Source organism: Furipterus horrens, unplaced genomic scaffold (genome assembly GCF_987537825.1).
Source record: "Furipterus horrens unplaced genomic scaffold, mFurHor1.1.pri manual_scaffold_5, whole genome shotgun sequence".
NCBI classification, from domain to species: Eukaryota; Metazoa; Chordata; class Mammalia; order Chiroptera; family Furipteridae; genus Furipterus; species Furipterus horrens.
The window spans coordinates 64,212,879-64,231,233 of NW_028327175.1; the positions used below are offsets into that span (position 1 = coordinate 64,212,879).

An 18,355-nucleotide genomic window follows, 5' to 3' on the forward strand; every position below is an offset into this window, starting at 1 on the left:
ATGTTACACTTCAATAAAATGGTTATAAAATCCAATTACCCATGACTTGGAAAAAACTACTGTCAATAAGTATCTCTGAATAATTTTTAAATAAAAGAAGGTAATTCAAGTGTCTTAAAGGTATCAGAAATTTATATTTAGTCACAAAGTCCACAAAAATATGAATAACATTACACTAAGAGGCACAGGTGAAAACAAATTTTAGGAATTAAATATAATAGTGTGTGAGAATAATAGATTTTCTTGTTAAATCAATGAGCACTCACCCCTTGGAGCCCTTGGAACTGAATTGAAGGTCGAAAAGGGATTAAATTCTGTTAAAAAAAAAAAAAAAAAGAAAAGAAACAAACAGGTTAAACTTGATCACTGTGACAGAGAATTAAATGATTAAGCTTTAAATCTGTACATACGATCAGTGTTACAGTCTGTAAAAATTTCTTTTCATTATATACTTAGGATTGTTTACTTGTCATGTTAAGATCCTTGATGGACAGTATTGTGCTGTTGACATTTCACTGAATAACACAACTAAAGGTATCTTCGGCAGTATAGCTTATCACTGAAAATGACCATTACAATTTGGCAAAAATGTGATTAGTATACTAATTCAATTTCACATTGAAAAAAATACTCTTGCTTAATTTCTTCATATGCTTTTAAAAGACAGAAGATGGGCACAGAGTGCACAGATCTTGCATCATAGACATGTACACTTGAAACATATTTGAACCTATTAACCCCAATAAATTTAATAAAAATTTTTTAAAATAATAAAACACAAAGTAATTCTGTACCTGAATTTTATCACGATGAAAGGAAAACAAAAACAAAAACAACCCCCCCCCCAAAAAAAACAAAAAATCCTTGAGGTTAAAATCTCTTTGAATATCTAATTTCAAATCACTATGTACTCAATAAAATTATGACTGAGAACAAAAAGGTATGGAGAGGGAAGAGAACATTGGAGGAACTTTGTAAAACCCTAACAGGATACTAGAAATAGAAAATTTAAGAAACAGAAAATGAAAGTGTTTGAGATTGAACTACGGTTTCTATTCTCTCACATTTTACCAGAGATTAGTTTTTAGTTAAGGGTCAAACAGGTTACCAATTTTCTCATGAGATTCTTGCTAGGAAAATGTTTCTAGGATAACATTTTGTTTTATTATGAGTTCTCATAGCTTTAATATTTTTAAAATAGCTATAATTATAAATATCAACCATAGTTTCAGGCGTGATTTCCTGTATCTAAAGTCATCAGTATGTTTTTCTATGGGAATGGTTTTCCAGATTATGAACAGAAATTCACAGGAAAATCAGATTTGGGTAACATTTAATAATAACACATCAGCCTGTAAACTATTCTTCACACCCTTATATCCTAACCCAATGCACAAAAAACCAGAAACAGCATTTCTGGTCTCATCTGGATCTCTAATAAAAATACAGAGGCAAGTACCCACGTGCCCCTCCCTTCAGCCACTGCACATTACCTACTACTGTCAGTTACTTTTCAAAACTTCTCCGTTGATTTAAAAGTGTATTAATCAGGATTAAAATAAGCTAAAGAGAAAGGAGAAAAGGATGAGTATTTCTTAAAACATATATCATCTGAATTTAAAATCACATGGTAACATAAACCATTCTATTATTATTTATATAAATGGATAAACATCTTGGGAAAAGAACATTATAATAGATACTGTTATCATTGTTTTACCACCCTAAAGTGAACATTTAACTTTAGATTTATCAGCAGACTCAAAGTACTTTTAGTAACAAATTCATTTCTTGGTGTGCAAGAAGTAGGTTTTTGAAAAAGGGAAGACAAAAAGGTAATGATTGAGCCCTGGCTGGTGTGGCTCAGTGGATCGGGTGCCAGTCTGTGAACCAAAGGGTCGCTGATTCAATGCCCAGTCAGGGCACATGCCTAGGTTGTGGGCCAGGTTCCCAGTTGGGGGGCGTGAGAGGCAACCAGACATTGGTGTTTCTCTCCCCCTCCTTCTCCTTCCTTTCCCCTCTCTCTAAAAAACAAATAAATAAAATCTTTAAAACAAAACAGAACAAAACATTTACTTTAAAAAAAAAGGTAATGACTGAAATTTTAAAATAATTTTCAGTAGTGATTCATTGTCATTCATGGTCTTTTATGAAAATATAAAATATAGATTAATGCTAGGATTTCCTTACATAGGGAAAACCCTACACAACCTTACTTTCCATAGCTAAATTTCCTGAAGTAATGGCAACATGCCGGCAGAAGCCCAGGGGAGCCCCTCCACTTGTAGAAGTAAGGTGGCCCTGCAATTTGGGTAACACAGGTACAAGTTCCGGTTTTCACACTATTTCCATTCCGAGAGAGCATTACTTCCAGGCTCTCCCTTCAAACCACAAACAGTGAACATCTCTGAGGCTGGTTATACTTTCCTCTCTTACTACTTGCAACTCAGAAGCTGTCTTCAGGTCACCACTGGAATATAAAATTCTCTATTAAGTTCATCTATTCTTCCTAGTCAAACAAATGCTAACTTTTCTCAATTTTTAAATTGTTCACTTGTCCATTGGATGTCATCACTTCCGTTATACTTAGAGACACCAACCTTCCTAGCTCTTAGATCATGCCTTTCATTTCAAAAGTTAATACCCTTCTCTTGCCCTTTCTTGTAGATTCACTCCCACCTGCAGGCTCACCATGCCTGTTTGGTGATGACTCTGCATCTCTTTTATATTCCTCAACTTGCATATCTCCACAATGTGCTATTTACAAGTCACTGCCTAAAATATTATGCATTAGAAATTCAATGACAGCAAAACTGGCAAACATTAAACCACCCCACCTCACCCACCAAACTGGCACCTTTCCTACATTTTTGTCAAGGGTACTTCTATCTTTTTGGTTCTCTGGGCTTACAACCTTAAATTTAATTTATAATCTTCTCTCCCTCAACCCCTACCATGTTCTGTTTGTCATCTGCAGGCCACTAGAATCACAGAATTATGAATCCAGAGAGAATATAGTTAATACCCCCCTAACCCCAGCAATGTGTCCCATTAGTAACTAAGCTAGGACCAGAACCCAGGACTCAATCTTCCTATTTTGTCATGCTGCTTTTCTTCTACCTTTCTACCTTGTGCTCCACACACATCTGCTATGGGAGGTTCAAGAGAGTGGGAGCCTATCCCTTCATGCCAGCGTTCACATCTCAGTTGGGGAATATTGGAGAATGACTAATACCACCAGGAGGTGTAGTAAGAACTCTCAAAAAGGAGAGAAGAGTATGGGTTAGAAGAGACAGTAGAAAAGCCGAAGTTCTTGTGGAAAAGGTGGATCTTGGGTAGCAATTTAGAAAAGAGAAACTCCAGGGAGAGAAAGTGCCCTGCCTGAACAAAAAAGAAAGACAGGAATGGGCACGATGTGGACAGAGGGCAAGTGTCTGTTTGTGTACAGAGCTTTCATACTTGAAACACTACACAAAGGATAAGAATTGGACCTGGAAATCCCTGTCTAATCTTTCCTTGTGCTCAAAACTTGTCTTCAGTTTTAGCTTCTATCCACTGCAGAATAAAGAGGACAGTAATTTAAATTTCAGACTTCTGGGATTTCAAAAGGTTTATCACCCAGTGAAATAACCCTACTCTAATCTCCTCCATTACCCACCTCAGGTAGGGCCTTTGATGTGATAGACAATTGGAGACTCTTCTCATTTTTGGAATAAGAAAGTGAGTTGCTGAAAGAAGTATCCCAGGGAAAGTAGCTCTTTCAGTTGTGTGTAAGAAATATGGAAGGATTGGGACTAGGGTAAAGGATTAGAGCTGAGCTCCAGCGGATGCTTTAATTAGAAGTGCTCTGGTGATAAAGGCCTAAATTAGTATGACTTCATCTGGAGCGAACAGGAGTTGGTGGAAGGAGCAGATATTCCCAAGGAAGAATGATAAAATGTGCTGAAAGCTTGAATATCAGGCACCAAAGAAAAACGAAGCAAAGGTGGCTCCAGGGCTCCCAATCATCATTTCAGGCCAGTCAGCGCCAAACTTTCTCAAACTAAACTCTTAGTCTCCACTTGGAAAACCTTTGCCTTTTTCAAGCCCCTATCACCCCGCGCCTAGATAAAGGCCTTCCTCCCTTCAATTCCTTCCAATTGTTGCTCATCTTTCAAATTGCTGGCAGAAGCTCTCTCAGACACCACTCTCAGCCTGTTACACAGTGGTTTCATCAAAGCAAAGTAAACTCCTCCACACAGAAAACAGACCCGCCATCTACAGGACCAACTAATTTCATCTTCCACTTCCTCCAAACTGTGGCTCAGCCATGCTAACCGATTTTTTTTTTTTTTTTTGTAAACATTTTCTTCTCTATTTCTACTTCCTGTTCCTTCAACCTGGCATACCTTCCCCAACACATTTTGCCAATCCATGACAATCACTCACTTAGCATTCAAGTTTAAGATTCATTTCCTCAGCTAGGCCTTCCTTTGGATATATCAGGAATGAAAGACTCAATCTGTTTAACGACACAAGGCGAGAAAGTGTGAGCGACAGTGTGTAAAGCAACAAGGAGCGGTGAATACCTAGAGAATGAATGGCCAACCTAGAAGAGATTCAAATTTTTTAAGTTAAGTCTTTTTTAGGCCAAACCAAACACTGCTGCCCCCGTTTAGCTAATACTGACCTATACCTACTTTGAGTTAACTCCTGTTAGCTGTTGTTTTTCCAGATGGCTGTGTCTATGATTCTACTACATTGGGGTTGCATTTTTTCATAGGTTGTCTTAACTCCTGGTTGTTACGATATAGTAGATTCTAACACATATTTCACTTACAAGTATTCACCTACATTATGCTCAGCTAAAAAAAAAAAAGTATTATAAAATTATTTGTCCATGTTCTCTTTATATATGCACTGCATGCTATACACATTATATACCGTATAGGTTACTATTTGGGGTTGTATAGACAAAATAGTACAACTATGCTTTAACATCGATTTAGAAACTTTCAAGAGTAATTTTGACTTTATCCAGTTTTTTGTCTCATCACTTGAATTTAAAACCTAACCACCTGATACACTTCTAGGCTATTGCTTTATATAGTTTTGTAATGCACAGAACATTTTTATACCCATTGTCTCAAGTGAGCCTCCTAAAACCAGCCCTGGATGGAAAGAAGGCACCATTATTTCCCATTTGAGGGAGAGATAAATGAGTCTCCAGTAGGTAAAGTGTGTTGCTCAGGATTATAAAGTTAGTGATTATCAGAGCTGTACCTCAAATCCAGCCATCTGAATCCTAAACAAAAAAGCCTTTCTTTTCCTTGCCTCTATAGCAGGTTACCTCATAATGCTGAATGTTAAAAAGCCCTTGAATGCTCATTCAGTTCTTCTGGCATTTTGTTTCCAAAGAAAATAAATTTCATAAAATCATTATCATTTCCAAAGTTCAGTTTCTGATTAAAAAATAATATATATATATATTTTGCTGTAAGGACTATGTATAATAAAAAAACATATAAATAAATATTTGTGCTAGCCTTTTTAATTTAAAAAATAACAAACCCTCGTCTATAGAATAGTTGTGGGTACTTATCCAAACTGGACAAACTAAGATTATGGTTACTAAGAAACTCCTTTAAGATATCTGACAACCCAGAAGAGAAAAATACATAAGAGAACTGTAAATGCTTTACTGATTTTATTCCCAATTTTAGACAAGATGTTACTAGGCTATAGTTCTTAAATGTTTGTTTGTTTGTTTTTATGCAAAAGGCAGCTAGAACTCTATATCACTTATTATGCATCTGACCACTGTATTAATGGGCTAACTAGAACTTATTTTAGAATAAGTTCTAAAAGTCAATACTATTATAAGCAAATGATCCAGGCATGTTAGTTTTTTTTTTTTAATTCTAAATGTTTTAAGCCTAAATTCAACTGCACAAACATGACCTAAACTCATTGTATGTTTTTAAATGCAGTTTTAAAAGATCATGTCATTATAGGTGGCCAAATATGATATGGCATGTTTTCAAATAATGTTTAACTCACTAAGAACATTCACATTACAAATGAATTTCAACAGGGCTTCAACTTCTGATTTTCAGCTTTAATTAAGTATTTTCACCTAGTAGCTCTTTTAAAACTCAAGTAACTCTAGTGTTTAAATGAATAGTGGTTGAGCTACAATCTAAGTAAGATTGTGATCTGGTATCTTCATCCAGCCACGAAACAATGCAAATTGAAACTAGGGAAACTCCTTTTGACAAATGCTTCAACAACCTGATAAAAGTGATGTTTTGCAGTCAAAAGTCTCCGTTAAATTCTCAGTTCTTTCGCTGTTTTTAGAGATCCATGAATTAACCCTCTATATTTCTTAGCATAGAATAAGAGTGTAGGCAATACTAACATACTCAAAAGTTTGATTATACTCTTGAGATCTGCCATTACAAGCCAATTCTACTGCAACAAAAACTGTTCTGTGTCCACTTGTTTTGAGGGACTATTCCTTGCAATAAAGCAGGACTATAAAAGTAGTATGTAATTTACTAAGTAATCATAATTTTACTGAGTAATCTTAATTTCTGACATAATTCTTTTAGGGTGAGAGAGAAGCAGCAAAGCTCATGTTTCTTTGGAGTTGAATAAAGTTATCCTATAAAAGTTGTTAAAACCATATCTTGATTGTTTACATATTACTTACACATGTAGACAAATTAAATCTATGATTATTTTTACTCTATCAGCCACCATGTTTTTGTGAATATACAAACAGGAGAAATAGCATTCTTGGCCTGAAAGAGTGATTTCTCTAAGAAACGCATTATAGAAAATTTTCTAACTTTATTCTCTAAGGTTAGATATGTATTTGAAATACTTTCCACACCCCTTCTGAATCCATCATGGAACTTTGACTTAGCTCAAAATTAACTTTTGAATTATTCTTAAATTAATTAATTTAAGAATTCTTGAGTTATTTAAAATCAACCAAGCATTTGTTTAAACACTTGGTATTTATCTGAATACCTAAACTGTTATAACATGTTATAACATGATACAGTGCTAAAAAAATTCCAAAGTCAAATAAAATTTTGGAACTTTGCCCAAACCAGAAAACTCTCTATAATGGTGACTGCTTTAAGTTGGATTGTTTTAAGAAACATTTTAGCAACATAGTCACTATTTATTGAGTGCTTAAAATGTGTCAGGTACTATTATTTTTACTATCACCTCTGGGAATTCTCTTGTTGTGGGGTAGATACTATTATTTCCATTTCTCAGGTAACTATATACTAAATATAACTTTATAACTATATAGTTAATATGTTACCTGGGACTCAAACCCCGGTAACTGTCTCACTTTAAGAACTGTGTTCTTATCCACACCTTATACAGTGAGCCTCTCCTGCCCCTCCTTAAGGTAGTTACATAAAATGAGAAACTGCTGAAAGCTAAAGATTAACAACTGGTAAGAACTGACAGTTTTGGGGAATCATTTATTTTGTTTTTTCACTACAAGCTTAGGGAAAATGTCAGACATTTGAATTTGTTTTCCCTTGTGCAAGTAAATAGTAAAAAGTACTTATTTTCCTGGGATATAATTTGTATAAGATAGGCCATATTTCTTTCCTAAAAGAGGTACTATGAGATTTTAATAACTTGTGGTTATGATTTTTTACTTTAAAAAGCCATTTTATTCTTTTCTTTAAAACATCTCCTGATAGAGAAACCAAAGACTATTTAATTATTATATTTTAACCACTGTAATAAAAAAAAATAATCTAGGCAGGGAGAGAAGAGAAAGAAAATTGGAGCTAAAGCAGAAAACAGCACAGGAAATCAGACTGTTGATACTGAAGAAATCGAATACACTCAGCTCTTGTCATAAAGTGGTAATGTTTAGAATGACAGCATGAGTGTAAAAGTTAGAGATAATCCAAAGCTGCCTTAACAAAGGATGTCTCTGCCTTTGCCCCCAATCTTTTATTAGATGCAAAAAAAGAAAGAAAAATGGGGAGTCACTAAGCATCACAAAATCTAGTATTTTGCTTTGTGAGTCAATCCAACCTCACTCATAGGAGAAACTTCTTCTCTGAAGATTTAGAAGAGCAAGGTTAAATAGCATATAGAATAAAGAGTAATTTCTTTCTGGCCATTGCAGCATAGAAAAGAGTGAAATACGAAAAGGATTACCAAAACAGCAGTGAGAAGAGGTCAAAAACCTAATCTATTTAACATAATTCTTGTTTTGAAAGGTAGCTTCTAGCAAACTGCAGTGATGCAGGCCAAATTTAAAAAAAAAAAAAAAATTACTGTTGTCAAATATGTCTAGTTCAAATAGCTCTTAAATGAACATAGAAGGCAAAAATCTAAACTGAACAACCAGCTAAAAAGTTAGTTACTGTGAAACAGCCTTCCAGCCAACAATACTTGAAGCATAATATTCTATCTTTTTTTTTTTTTTTCCAAGAGAGAGTTGACATGTCAAATCTGACTGTAAACCTAAATGAAGATTTATTCCCTGGGATCCTAATCTCTAGAGCAGAAGTGGAAGGAGAGCAGTAATATAAACTTGGATTGGAAGATGGAGATTATTTTTGAAATACTAAAAATTGCTAAAATGAAGCACAAGGGAGCCATCAGAAAGCTCAAAGTCAGGAAACTACATGATCATACTTAATGTTTTAAAAAAGATTACTCTGGTTGCTGTGTGGAGAATAAATTATGGGGGAAGAGTGGAAGCTTGGAGGCTAGCTGGAAGTCAATGGCAGCAGTCCTCAAGAGAGATGATGGTCTTCAGGAGCACGGATGACTGATGGGAGTTAGATTTGAGATGACTGAAGACTGACAGGACTTAAGGATGGATCGTGCTAATTGCAATTAAGCCAGGCAGTGAAAGACAAATACCATATGATCTCACCTATGACAAGAACCTAATGAACAAAACAAACAATGAGAAAAATAGAACCAGAAGCATGAAAACAAGGAACAGATTGACAGTGACCAGAGGGGAGGGGGAGGGAGAAAAGCAGGGAAAGCAGGGGAAGAGCCTAGTCAGGGCAGACATATAAATGACCCATAGATTTGGACAAGAGGGTGGGGATTGACTGTGGGAGTGAGGGGGGTGGGGGGAGTGGATGGGGCAGCAGAGCAATGGGGTAAAAATTGGGACAACTGTAACAGAACAACAATTTAAAAAGTCAGAAAAAGAGGAGATGAATCAAGAATTACTAGTTAATCCCACTTACTAAAATGGGATATACTCAGAAAAATGTAAGATTGAGAAGTGAAATCAAGAATTGTGTTTGGGCCCTGGCAGGATAGCTCAGTTGGTTAGTGTTGCCCTAATATGCCAAGGTTGTGGGTTGGAAGTCCCGTCAGGGCACACATAACAGTCAAGCAATAAATGAATAAATGCACAGAACAACAGACTGATGTTTCTTCCTTTTTCTTGCTCGCTTTCTTCCTCCCCCTAACATCAATTAAAAAAAAAATTGTGTTTGCATCTGTCTGAGATACCTATTAAACTTTGATAAGGGGAGGTGTTGAAAGTAAATGCTTGGAGTTGGAGGAAGGTCAGAGTTGGAGATAATATTTGGAAATCATTAACATAGAGATGGCATTTAAATCCATATGACTGGATGAGTTCACCTAAGGAGAGTGAAGAGAAAACAAGAGGAATCTGGGACCTCTAGCATTCAGAGGGTAGTCAAGCAGAGGCTAGTCAGCAGAAGAGACTGAGAAAGAATGGGTAGGGAGGCAGGAGGAAAATCAAGATACTGTTTCTAATAGGAGGGAGTGGTCAACAGGATGAAATGCAGCTGAGGTCAGGTAAGACAGGTACAGAGGAGTGACATCTGGACTTGGTAACAAGGGTCCTAGTCAGTTGCAATCTCAGGAGCATGGTGGAGACCGCCCAACTACAGTGGGCTAAGAGGATGGGAAGTGAAGAAGCAGACACTGCTTCTCAAGCAAATCCTCAAACACAATCCTTCTCTTTTTAGATGTCCCCTTGCATAACGACTTACTGCACTTTTTTTTCAGATGTCTGCACTTTGTTGTTGGCAGGGACTATCCATAACTTGTTAATCTTTATATTTTCATAGCCTAGTTCTATGCCTGGCACATGTCAGAAGATTAATAAATGTCTGCTAAATGAATAAATATTTCATAGTTACAATTCTGACTCCTACCTCTTAATCTTAAGTTTCCAGGTAAGCATATTTAGATTCAAAAGTATCAGTGAATCTTACTGTAAAGTTCAAGCCTAACTCCACCCTTGAACAAGCTTCACTATTCCGTGAAAAAGTCTTCTAGCTAAGGTTATCTCATGGACCATGAACAAGCACCAATAAATAACTCGTCAATGACAATGTATATGTATGACAAAAGCATTATGTACTCATGGTGATCTTTTGTTTTTCACAATGAAATGGTCAAACAAAAAAGAAGAGAATCAAAACAGTAAAACAGATATGGAGGTAATGTAGAAGTGGAAACATTGATCCTTTCAAAGCCTTTAGAAATTATTTCAAAGTGATGCTTGAAATGTACATCCAGGTACATTATAGAAAATTACTTAACATTTCAATAATCATGAGGGACAGAAACCACAGGTCTCATATTCATGTTAAAATCAAATTTGCTTGTTATATTATTTGTGTTTAATGATAGTCTTAAGTGCAATTTATAGAGAAAGTTACTGAATACAGGAAGTCCATAAAAATACAAACAAAATTTTAAAAAGTCCCACTAAAACCAAAATTTCTCCCACCTAATAATTCCAGCTTTCCCCCAAATATCACCATTCCCCCAAATATCCACCCAAACATTAGTTTACATGAGACATGTAAACAATATAGTATTATTGTTCTAGTCTAGCCTCAAACCCCAGATATACTTCTCAAATATAAAACATCTAATCAAATCTAAATCACAGAGTGAATGTTCATTAAAATGGTACACATCATCTTTATCTCCCTCACACCCACCCCAATCTCCCAGCTGCTTCTGATTTCCCTTTTTCTACTAAGGGTACCCCCTCACCCCATGTGATGGCTAAAAATCTCAATTCAACCCTATTCCTTTAAAACTTGTTGTTAAATTCTACAGATTCTATTAATTTCTAATGCCTCCCACAAGTATCTACTTTAGACCAAAATCATCTCTGGCCTAAACCACATACTTCTTCGTAACTTGGCTATGATCTTCCAGATTTACCTTATATTCATCATGCACAACAAGAGCAGAATAATCCAAAAGCATAGCTCAAATCACCTTAAGCTTCTACTCAGTGTCTCCCCAGTTTTGATGAAATAAAATCCAACCTGCTCCTATCTGCCTTTCATCTCTAAATCCATCTACATTCTTTTTCTCCTGCATTGCAAATTAAGTGAAACAGGGTCTTTTTTACAATTCTCAGAGCCGCGCTAGCTTTTCTACTGCTGTCCTTTCCTTGCCTGTGATGTTCCCTCTGTTGGAAATGTGGTCCCCCATCTAGTCTTTGCCTGTGAAAATCTTGCTAAAATCCTTTAAGGCTCCAGCATGTTTTTTTAGACCAGCAACATAACATATCTGCAATAAGAAAAGAAAACTATGGCATTTGTCTAACAATCTAGCTCTATGAAACTAGTAGCCAAAAGCTCAGACTGTAGAGTCCAATTCAAGGTGCTAATTTGCACCATGAATCTTTTAGGAGCATATAGCCTAATTAATGAGATTATCTCCTCCTGTATTCTATATTACACTGCTAGCCATGGAAATGCTAGGTTTGGTCTTTGCTGGCAAAGTATTAATGGTGGAACTTAAACCAGTTCTTCCTAAGGATTTAATATTGGCTCTGAAGAGCCATAATCCCACAACAGAAATTATAGATAGATAAATAAACAGGGACGAGGGAAACAAAAGACAGAAATTCTTCCTGGTAAACCTCACCTGAGTTATGTCATGTTTTTCAGCTTCAGTTTAGCTGTAGAGACACAGCTATTAAATTATTGTATTCTATTCTAGACTTACTATTCCAGATTTTTACTTAAGTCATGGGAAATATCCTATGGAACTAGAGATATGCAGGAAAGTCAAATGTAGGATTATATACATGTGGTTTCCTCTATTCTAAAACTTAGCTCATCTTAAAAGCAGAAATGCCCAAAATATCACCTTTTAGGAATATCTTCTCAAATACGCCAAATACATTTGGCCCAAACTGGCAAACAGCTGTGATAAACTCTGGTGCCAGGCCTGAGTCTCTCCTGGTGAATCATTAAAACAACCCAGCACTGATTTAGCTGAAATTCTCATTCATCTCCCTCTGCTGGCTTGGTCACAAACATCCACCATAATCCACAAACATCCACAATTAAGCGGGATGAGCACAGCTTCCATGATGCAAATGGATCAAATGGAAAGGCTTGGATATTGTCACTGTCCTCTGGTAGGTTTTCTGTAAATCATTCCAAGAATTCTATGCCCCTTTCCTTTTAAATTCTTTTCTTGAACATGTTCCAATCCTTCACATATGTTCTATCTTTCTCCTCCTGGCTCTGGTGCCAAAATTCCCTGTCTATCTTTGTAGGCAATCTGTCTACTGCTTTTTACTGGGAGGAGCACCCTCCTTTGCATTGAGCACCTGATCATTTGAATAAACTTTTCAATCACACTGCAACAAACTTCACTGGATAAAAAGCATTTTAAGATCAAGTTCAGCCTGAAGATAGGTCTAAGTTAAAAGTCAGTAGGATAAACTTATTTAAATTAACCTGGCTGCATTTAAAAAGTGCAACAAAAGGAATATGCTAATGCAAACCTCATTATTTTACTTAATAACATGTCAGCTGACAGTAGCAGCTTTGTGCTGGCAAGTCTGGATGCTAGAGTGGTGCCTTCAGGAAAACAGAGTCTTCTGCAATATGTATAAGGTAGATTATTGAACACACACACAAAATTGAGGGCAGGCAAAAAAAGAAAAGGAAAAGATAAAAAAGAAAAGGTCTGAGTCTTTTCTCTGCCTTAAACCACAACTAATCAAATGCTGAGAAGTTCTCCTGTTAGAATGGAAGGCTAAGGAGAGAAAATCACCTACCCCTTGACCTGTGAGATCAGTGATTTTAAAACATCAACACATTAAAGGGAGCTACCATGAAGGATATTACTTTGGAGGTTTAAATAAGGCTTTATGCTTTGATTGGAAATAATAGTATCTGGCAATACTGAGAGAGGCTGAGTCCTCATGAAAAATTAAATGTAAGTATATTTGCACAAACTTTCAAAACACTATTATTTTCCTAGGAGGCAATAATCAAGGCAGGAAAAGTAAACCAATATTTAGAGTTGACAAGAGAATGTGTTAACAGAATCCTTAAAAGTATCTGCTTTCTGATCTTCTGATGGAGAGTGAATGGCCACGCCCTTGCCCTCAAATGCATCCATGCAAGACTTTTTATGTAATAGTTGGATAAACATGATAATATTATTTGAGCCACCACATTTGAAGCTTTGGGCAAACATTTAAAAATAAATAAATTGACAGGTGCAGACTATTTTGAAAGAATTTTTGTTACTACCAATAAGTCACTCAAATGTCAAAATAAAGCCAGCTACATTACTAAAAAAATTAGCTAAGATACAGTTTAGAATTTTGGGCTTTGATTTTAAATACAGCTTTAAAATACACTTGGGAGAATTATGTAATTATAGTAATATATGTTCACTTAAAATATATAGAGCTCATATAGACCACACGATCACGGACATGAATTTAGGATGACCATAAAGTTGTAATGTGTGATTTTATTTATTTATTTAGCAACTTGTCCCCTCATCTAATCTACTGTATCTGTAGTAAAAGAAGTAGCTTTGCAATATATCCTAGATATCAATATTATTATATTTAACCTTGTTCTGCAAACTACAAAAATAATGTTCCAGTTAACATTTTATATAAAATCAATTTGAAACTAATTCTGTATTCAAAGTGAGTGAGAAAACAATTTTTAGGAGATATTTACTTAAACTATACCTACCATTCCTGCAGTCACAATGTCTCTCTCCCCCACCCCAGTCCCTGTTTATAAAGGTTCCCAAGTTAGCATTCTTCATTTCTTGTCTAAAAATAGAAAACTTGAATGAAGGTCAATTGGGTTTGTCTTGTGTGTTTCCAATTAAAAACTGTTTTCATGAACCCTAATAATTTTATTTACTTGCTCAATTATGTCTAAATAACTTATGTATTTTGTCTAAATCATAGTTTCCTAAAATCCTAAATTTACCTCCCTGAAGCCATAGGTCAAGTGAATTAATTTTAGAAGACAAAATCCAATAGACAAAATAATTTGAATAAAAATAACTCTGATGCTTAATTTAGGAAATTAACCTGTTGAAATTTCTGGCTCTTAGAAAGTCATTAGAAGAGGAGGAGTAATCATCATAACCTTGCACAGGCCAAAGCCACTTGGAGGTCACCTGTCAAGCATTATGCACCTTCCTATCTGAGCACAGGACTGGTGGGGGCAGTTTTATGTGACCACACGCTTGACCACCAGAAACTTATTCCCAATTACCTAACACATGCCAACATATTTCCAAACAGCAGCTACAATTTAAAGTCACAAGCCCTACTTCTGATAAGGGTGGAAGGTATAAAATACTAAATAAGTATCTTTCCACTGGACAAAAGAAGCTCAGCCTGATGGCTACTGGTGGCCAACTGTTAACTATGCCCCTGGGGGAGCCCTGGTCTGGTCAGAACCAGGAGGGGTACTGAGGACACATTCGTGGGAGGCTTTTCTGAACATGCCAGAGATCCTGTAATAGTACCCAAAGGGTGTACAGTCACCTGAAGGGTCCCTCATTTCTTTTTCCCCAGTCTTCCTACTTTTCAACCAACTAAGGTAACATTCTCACTCCTTTCCTAGGCCTCAGGATCATACAGATCAGTGAGCACTAGGGGCCTCTCCGTCACCTCCCTCTCCCTGGATACCATCCCTTCCTCCTGCACCTCATACCTGCCAAGTGTACAGTGTCAGTCAATTTTGCTGTAATCAACTGTACAGTTTGCCTGTTGTTTTCCCAAGGTTGATCTGTTGTCCCCAAAGATGCCTCTACCCAGTGTGTCAGTCTGTCTTTGCTCCCTAGATCTGGTTCTGACTAGAGGTTGGCTTTTTCCTGCTGGCTTCTTCCTTTCCAGCTTCTGTGAGCTTTTCTCTTTACATTCCCTGACCTACCTTCCTCTGACTGTCATTCCTTCCCACGCACTCCCCTGGAACAGGCAAGCTTATCTCTCCATCTTGCAGGGCTGAGTTTCTCTCTAGCGTCTGCCTCTGTCCCTCAGCCTGCCTGTCTGGCTTCCCCCAGATGGGCCTCCCCAACCCATGCTGGTGTTGGTCGCTTTCCTGCAGGTGGTGCACCTGTCTGGGAGTACATACGCGGTATTGTATTTCTTGTATCTCATTGCATTCCTATTGCTGGTGTACAGCGACCTCCCAGTCATACATGAGACATTTTCCCTGGGATTTCATGGTGTGTAGGGAAGTATCTCCCTCCCTTTACATGCACTCCTCCCTCTACTCCCAAATCTGAGTGTTTCTCATTTATATGCCTCTCTGGTGGGTAACATATGGGCCCTGAAGTGTACACTCATGTATCCACTCAATTCTTTCAGCGCCCTCCTGACAGCATGCTTACTTCTCTCTCTCCTGATGTTTACATGTACACTTTCATGTGAGTTCCTGTATTTCCCAAGCTGGGCACAACTGAATGCCTTCCCCTGTGTGCATGTTTAGGTAGTGCGTCTCTGAACACGAGTCTTCCTTGGCCCATGTTCACATGCCCCCAGTGAACCAGGGTTCACACTTCTCCTGTGGCTCTGCCTCCAACTCAGTCTTCCTTCCATGCATTTAAAGTGCCTGGCACTAGTGGGAGCTCAACAGATGTTAAATCTCCACTTTTATCTGAATAACCAAGTTTGCATCTGAGTCTCCCTCTGTGCCAGGTTTATGAGTACACCAGAGTGTGTTTCTTTGGTACAGACCAGGCTATTTGTCAGGATATTCTGTGGGGTTATATCTCCCTCCAGCTGGAGTAAATGTTGCCGGTCCTCATATGGTATATATCTCCCCTTACGAAATGTGTCCACTCTGGCCTCCCTCATTCACACACACATAAACGGCTTCCCCATGTGGGAACGCTGGTTGCGGTGCGCCTTCTATGTGGCTCTCTTTGTCCCTCACTTTTTTTCAACGTGAGAATGCATTCCTGGATTTGTACGCCGATTGCAGCATATGTGCGCCCATATGAGCCTTCGCTGTACTTGGGTTGCGTGCCCATGGGTCTGTCTCTCTCCCGAACGCGGTGCGGGGTAACACAAGGGATGCAGTACATCTTCTGCTCACCCTCGTTCAGTGTCTCTACGTCCGTGAGCCTCCCTGGGACGCGGGACTTCTTTCGGGTACAAGGGGCCTCCACGAATCTGTCCCCAGTAACAGATGTCTTGCTCCTAGGAGAGGGCTGGGTGTGTAGCTAGCTCCCTGGATTGTGGTGTTGGGGCATCTTTGTGAAAGCAAAGCGCCTGTGTCCCAGACTCCCTGGGAGTGCAGAGGGTGTCCCTCTCCTCACTCGTATGCGGAGCGCCGGTGTCCCAGTCTGCTAGTACACGGTGCGCCACCCTCCCCCCATATGCGGAGTGCCTGTGTTCCCATCTCCATGAGTACATAGTGTGCTCCGCCATACACGAACTGCCTATGTCCCTAAATCGCTGCTTGTACAAGCTGTGTCCCACCTCTACCCGGGGTCTGCCTGTGTCCCGGTCTCTGCGGTCCACGGTCCCCATCTATTACCCCAAAACGCCGACCGCTTGTGCCCGCGGTTCCTCCCGAGTTTATTACTGGCACGCAGCACTCCCCACCCCCCACTCCAAACCCCAGCCCTGACAGCGTAGTTATCTCACTCGTCTCCCTGGGACCTCTGCCTCTCAATGGGGCAGAAGGAGCCAGGAAACCGGCGGTAGCCGTCGGAAAGTCCCGCAGAGGAGGCAGTGCCAAGGTGGAGCAGTGACTGCCTCGGCCCCGCCGCCAGGGGCCGCTCGCTCACCCGCCTCTCAACGCCCCAGCGCCGGGCTGGCCCAGGACAGCGTCGTCAGCGACCCTGCCTGGCCCTCACTCGCTCTGCCTCCCCGGGCGCTGACAGCAGCGGCGGCGAGCCACAGTCCCGCCAGTCCCGCGCCGCGTGCGGGGGTCAAGGGGAGATGCGGCCGGGCGGCAGGGGGCATCCCCCGCTCCGCGAGCCGGGCGGGTTGGCCGGCCGGCCAGCTCACCTTGTGGCTCTGGTAGGTCTCGAGCGCCCGGATCGCCGTCTCGGTGAGCTTCACATGCAGTACAGTGATGTTGTCCTGCCCCAGCCGTCCGCACGACAGCCCATAGCGCTGCTCTTCCCGCAGACCCGCCGCCCCCCCTGCCGCCATCTTAAACTCCCTGGGGTGCCGCCGCCGACGCCGCTCCGGCTCTAGTCTCCACTGCGGCCGCGGCTGCTAGCGCTTCTGCAGCCGCCGCCACAGCTACGGCCATCCCGCTGCTGACGTACTGTCATATACTGCGCGCAGCCAGACCTCGGGCTCTCACCGCTGCGACCCGCCCCACCCTTCTGCTCCCGCGCCCCGCCCCTAGCTCCTCTCATTGGCCCCGTTCCCCTTAGAACCGCCCTCATTGGCTGCCACCCTCACGAGGGAGGAGCCCAAAGTCGCTGGAGTTTTGCTCTCCGGACGGGACGTCCGAGAGGTGAGAGGCTGACGTCGAGGTGACGTGTTAACTTAATCACATTTTACGTCACGTCTGGTCATCTTGTCTCACCGGCCGCGATTGGCCAGGCAGGCTTGGTGGGGTCCCCTGCTATTTGGGTGAATAAGTTACCTGGTCTGGTTACCTGGAGTCGGAACCCTGCTCCTTAGGAGATAGTAGTGGCGGGTAGAGGAGAATCTCTTCATGAGCTGGTGGTCTTGAGAGGAGGACCTTCACCCCAAATGTGTGTCCGAGTAAGGACTTCGTTCCCCGACGGCGAAGGGAAGCTTTCGGTGATTGGTGTGTGCGTGTGAGAGAGGATGCAGTAGGTGGAGTCACTGGTGAGCTTCTCAAAACTCAGTTTAGTGCTGTTGAGCAGGTGGAATTTTCACCCTAAACTTGAAATTCCCGAGTCGACCCTAGACTAGGTTTGTGTTAGACTGTATGGAACATCTAAAGTATAAAACCATGCCTAAGGCTTAAATGCCTTTGGTGTGGTGGGTATAGTATTATAGAAAATTGAACTACAAGGTCTTTCCCTGCCATGCCCGCTTGTGATCCCATAGGAACCTATTCCGTTCCTCTGGAGTTCGCCTTGG

At 39.8% G+C, this 18,355-nt stretch overlaps 1 protein-coding gene across 1 annotated transcript in view; it reads right to left on the bottom strand.

Moving 5' to 3' along the window:
• The window catches only part of ELL2 (elongation factor for RNA polymerase II 2), an 80,043-nt gene extending 62,464 nt beyond the window's left edge, over positions 1 to 17,579 (bottom strand). Inside the window, exons 1-2 of the mRNA XM_090276509.1 lie at positions 17,297 to 17,579; positions 267 to 314 (exon numbers count right to left, since the gene is read on the bottom strand). Coding sequence (XP_090132635.1) covers positions 267 to 314; positions 17,297 to 17,443 — 195 coding nt within the window. The 5' untranslated portion in view covers positions 17,444 to 17,579. The remainder of the gene's footprint in view (positions 1 to 266; positions 315 to 17,296) is intronic.
• Positions 17,580 to 18,355: the final 776 nt, after the last annotated feature.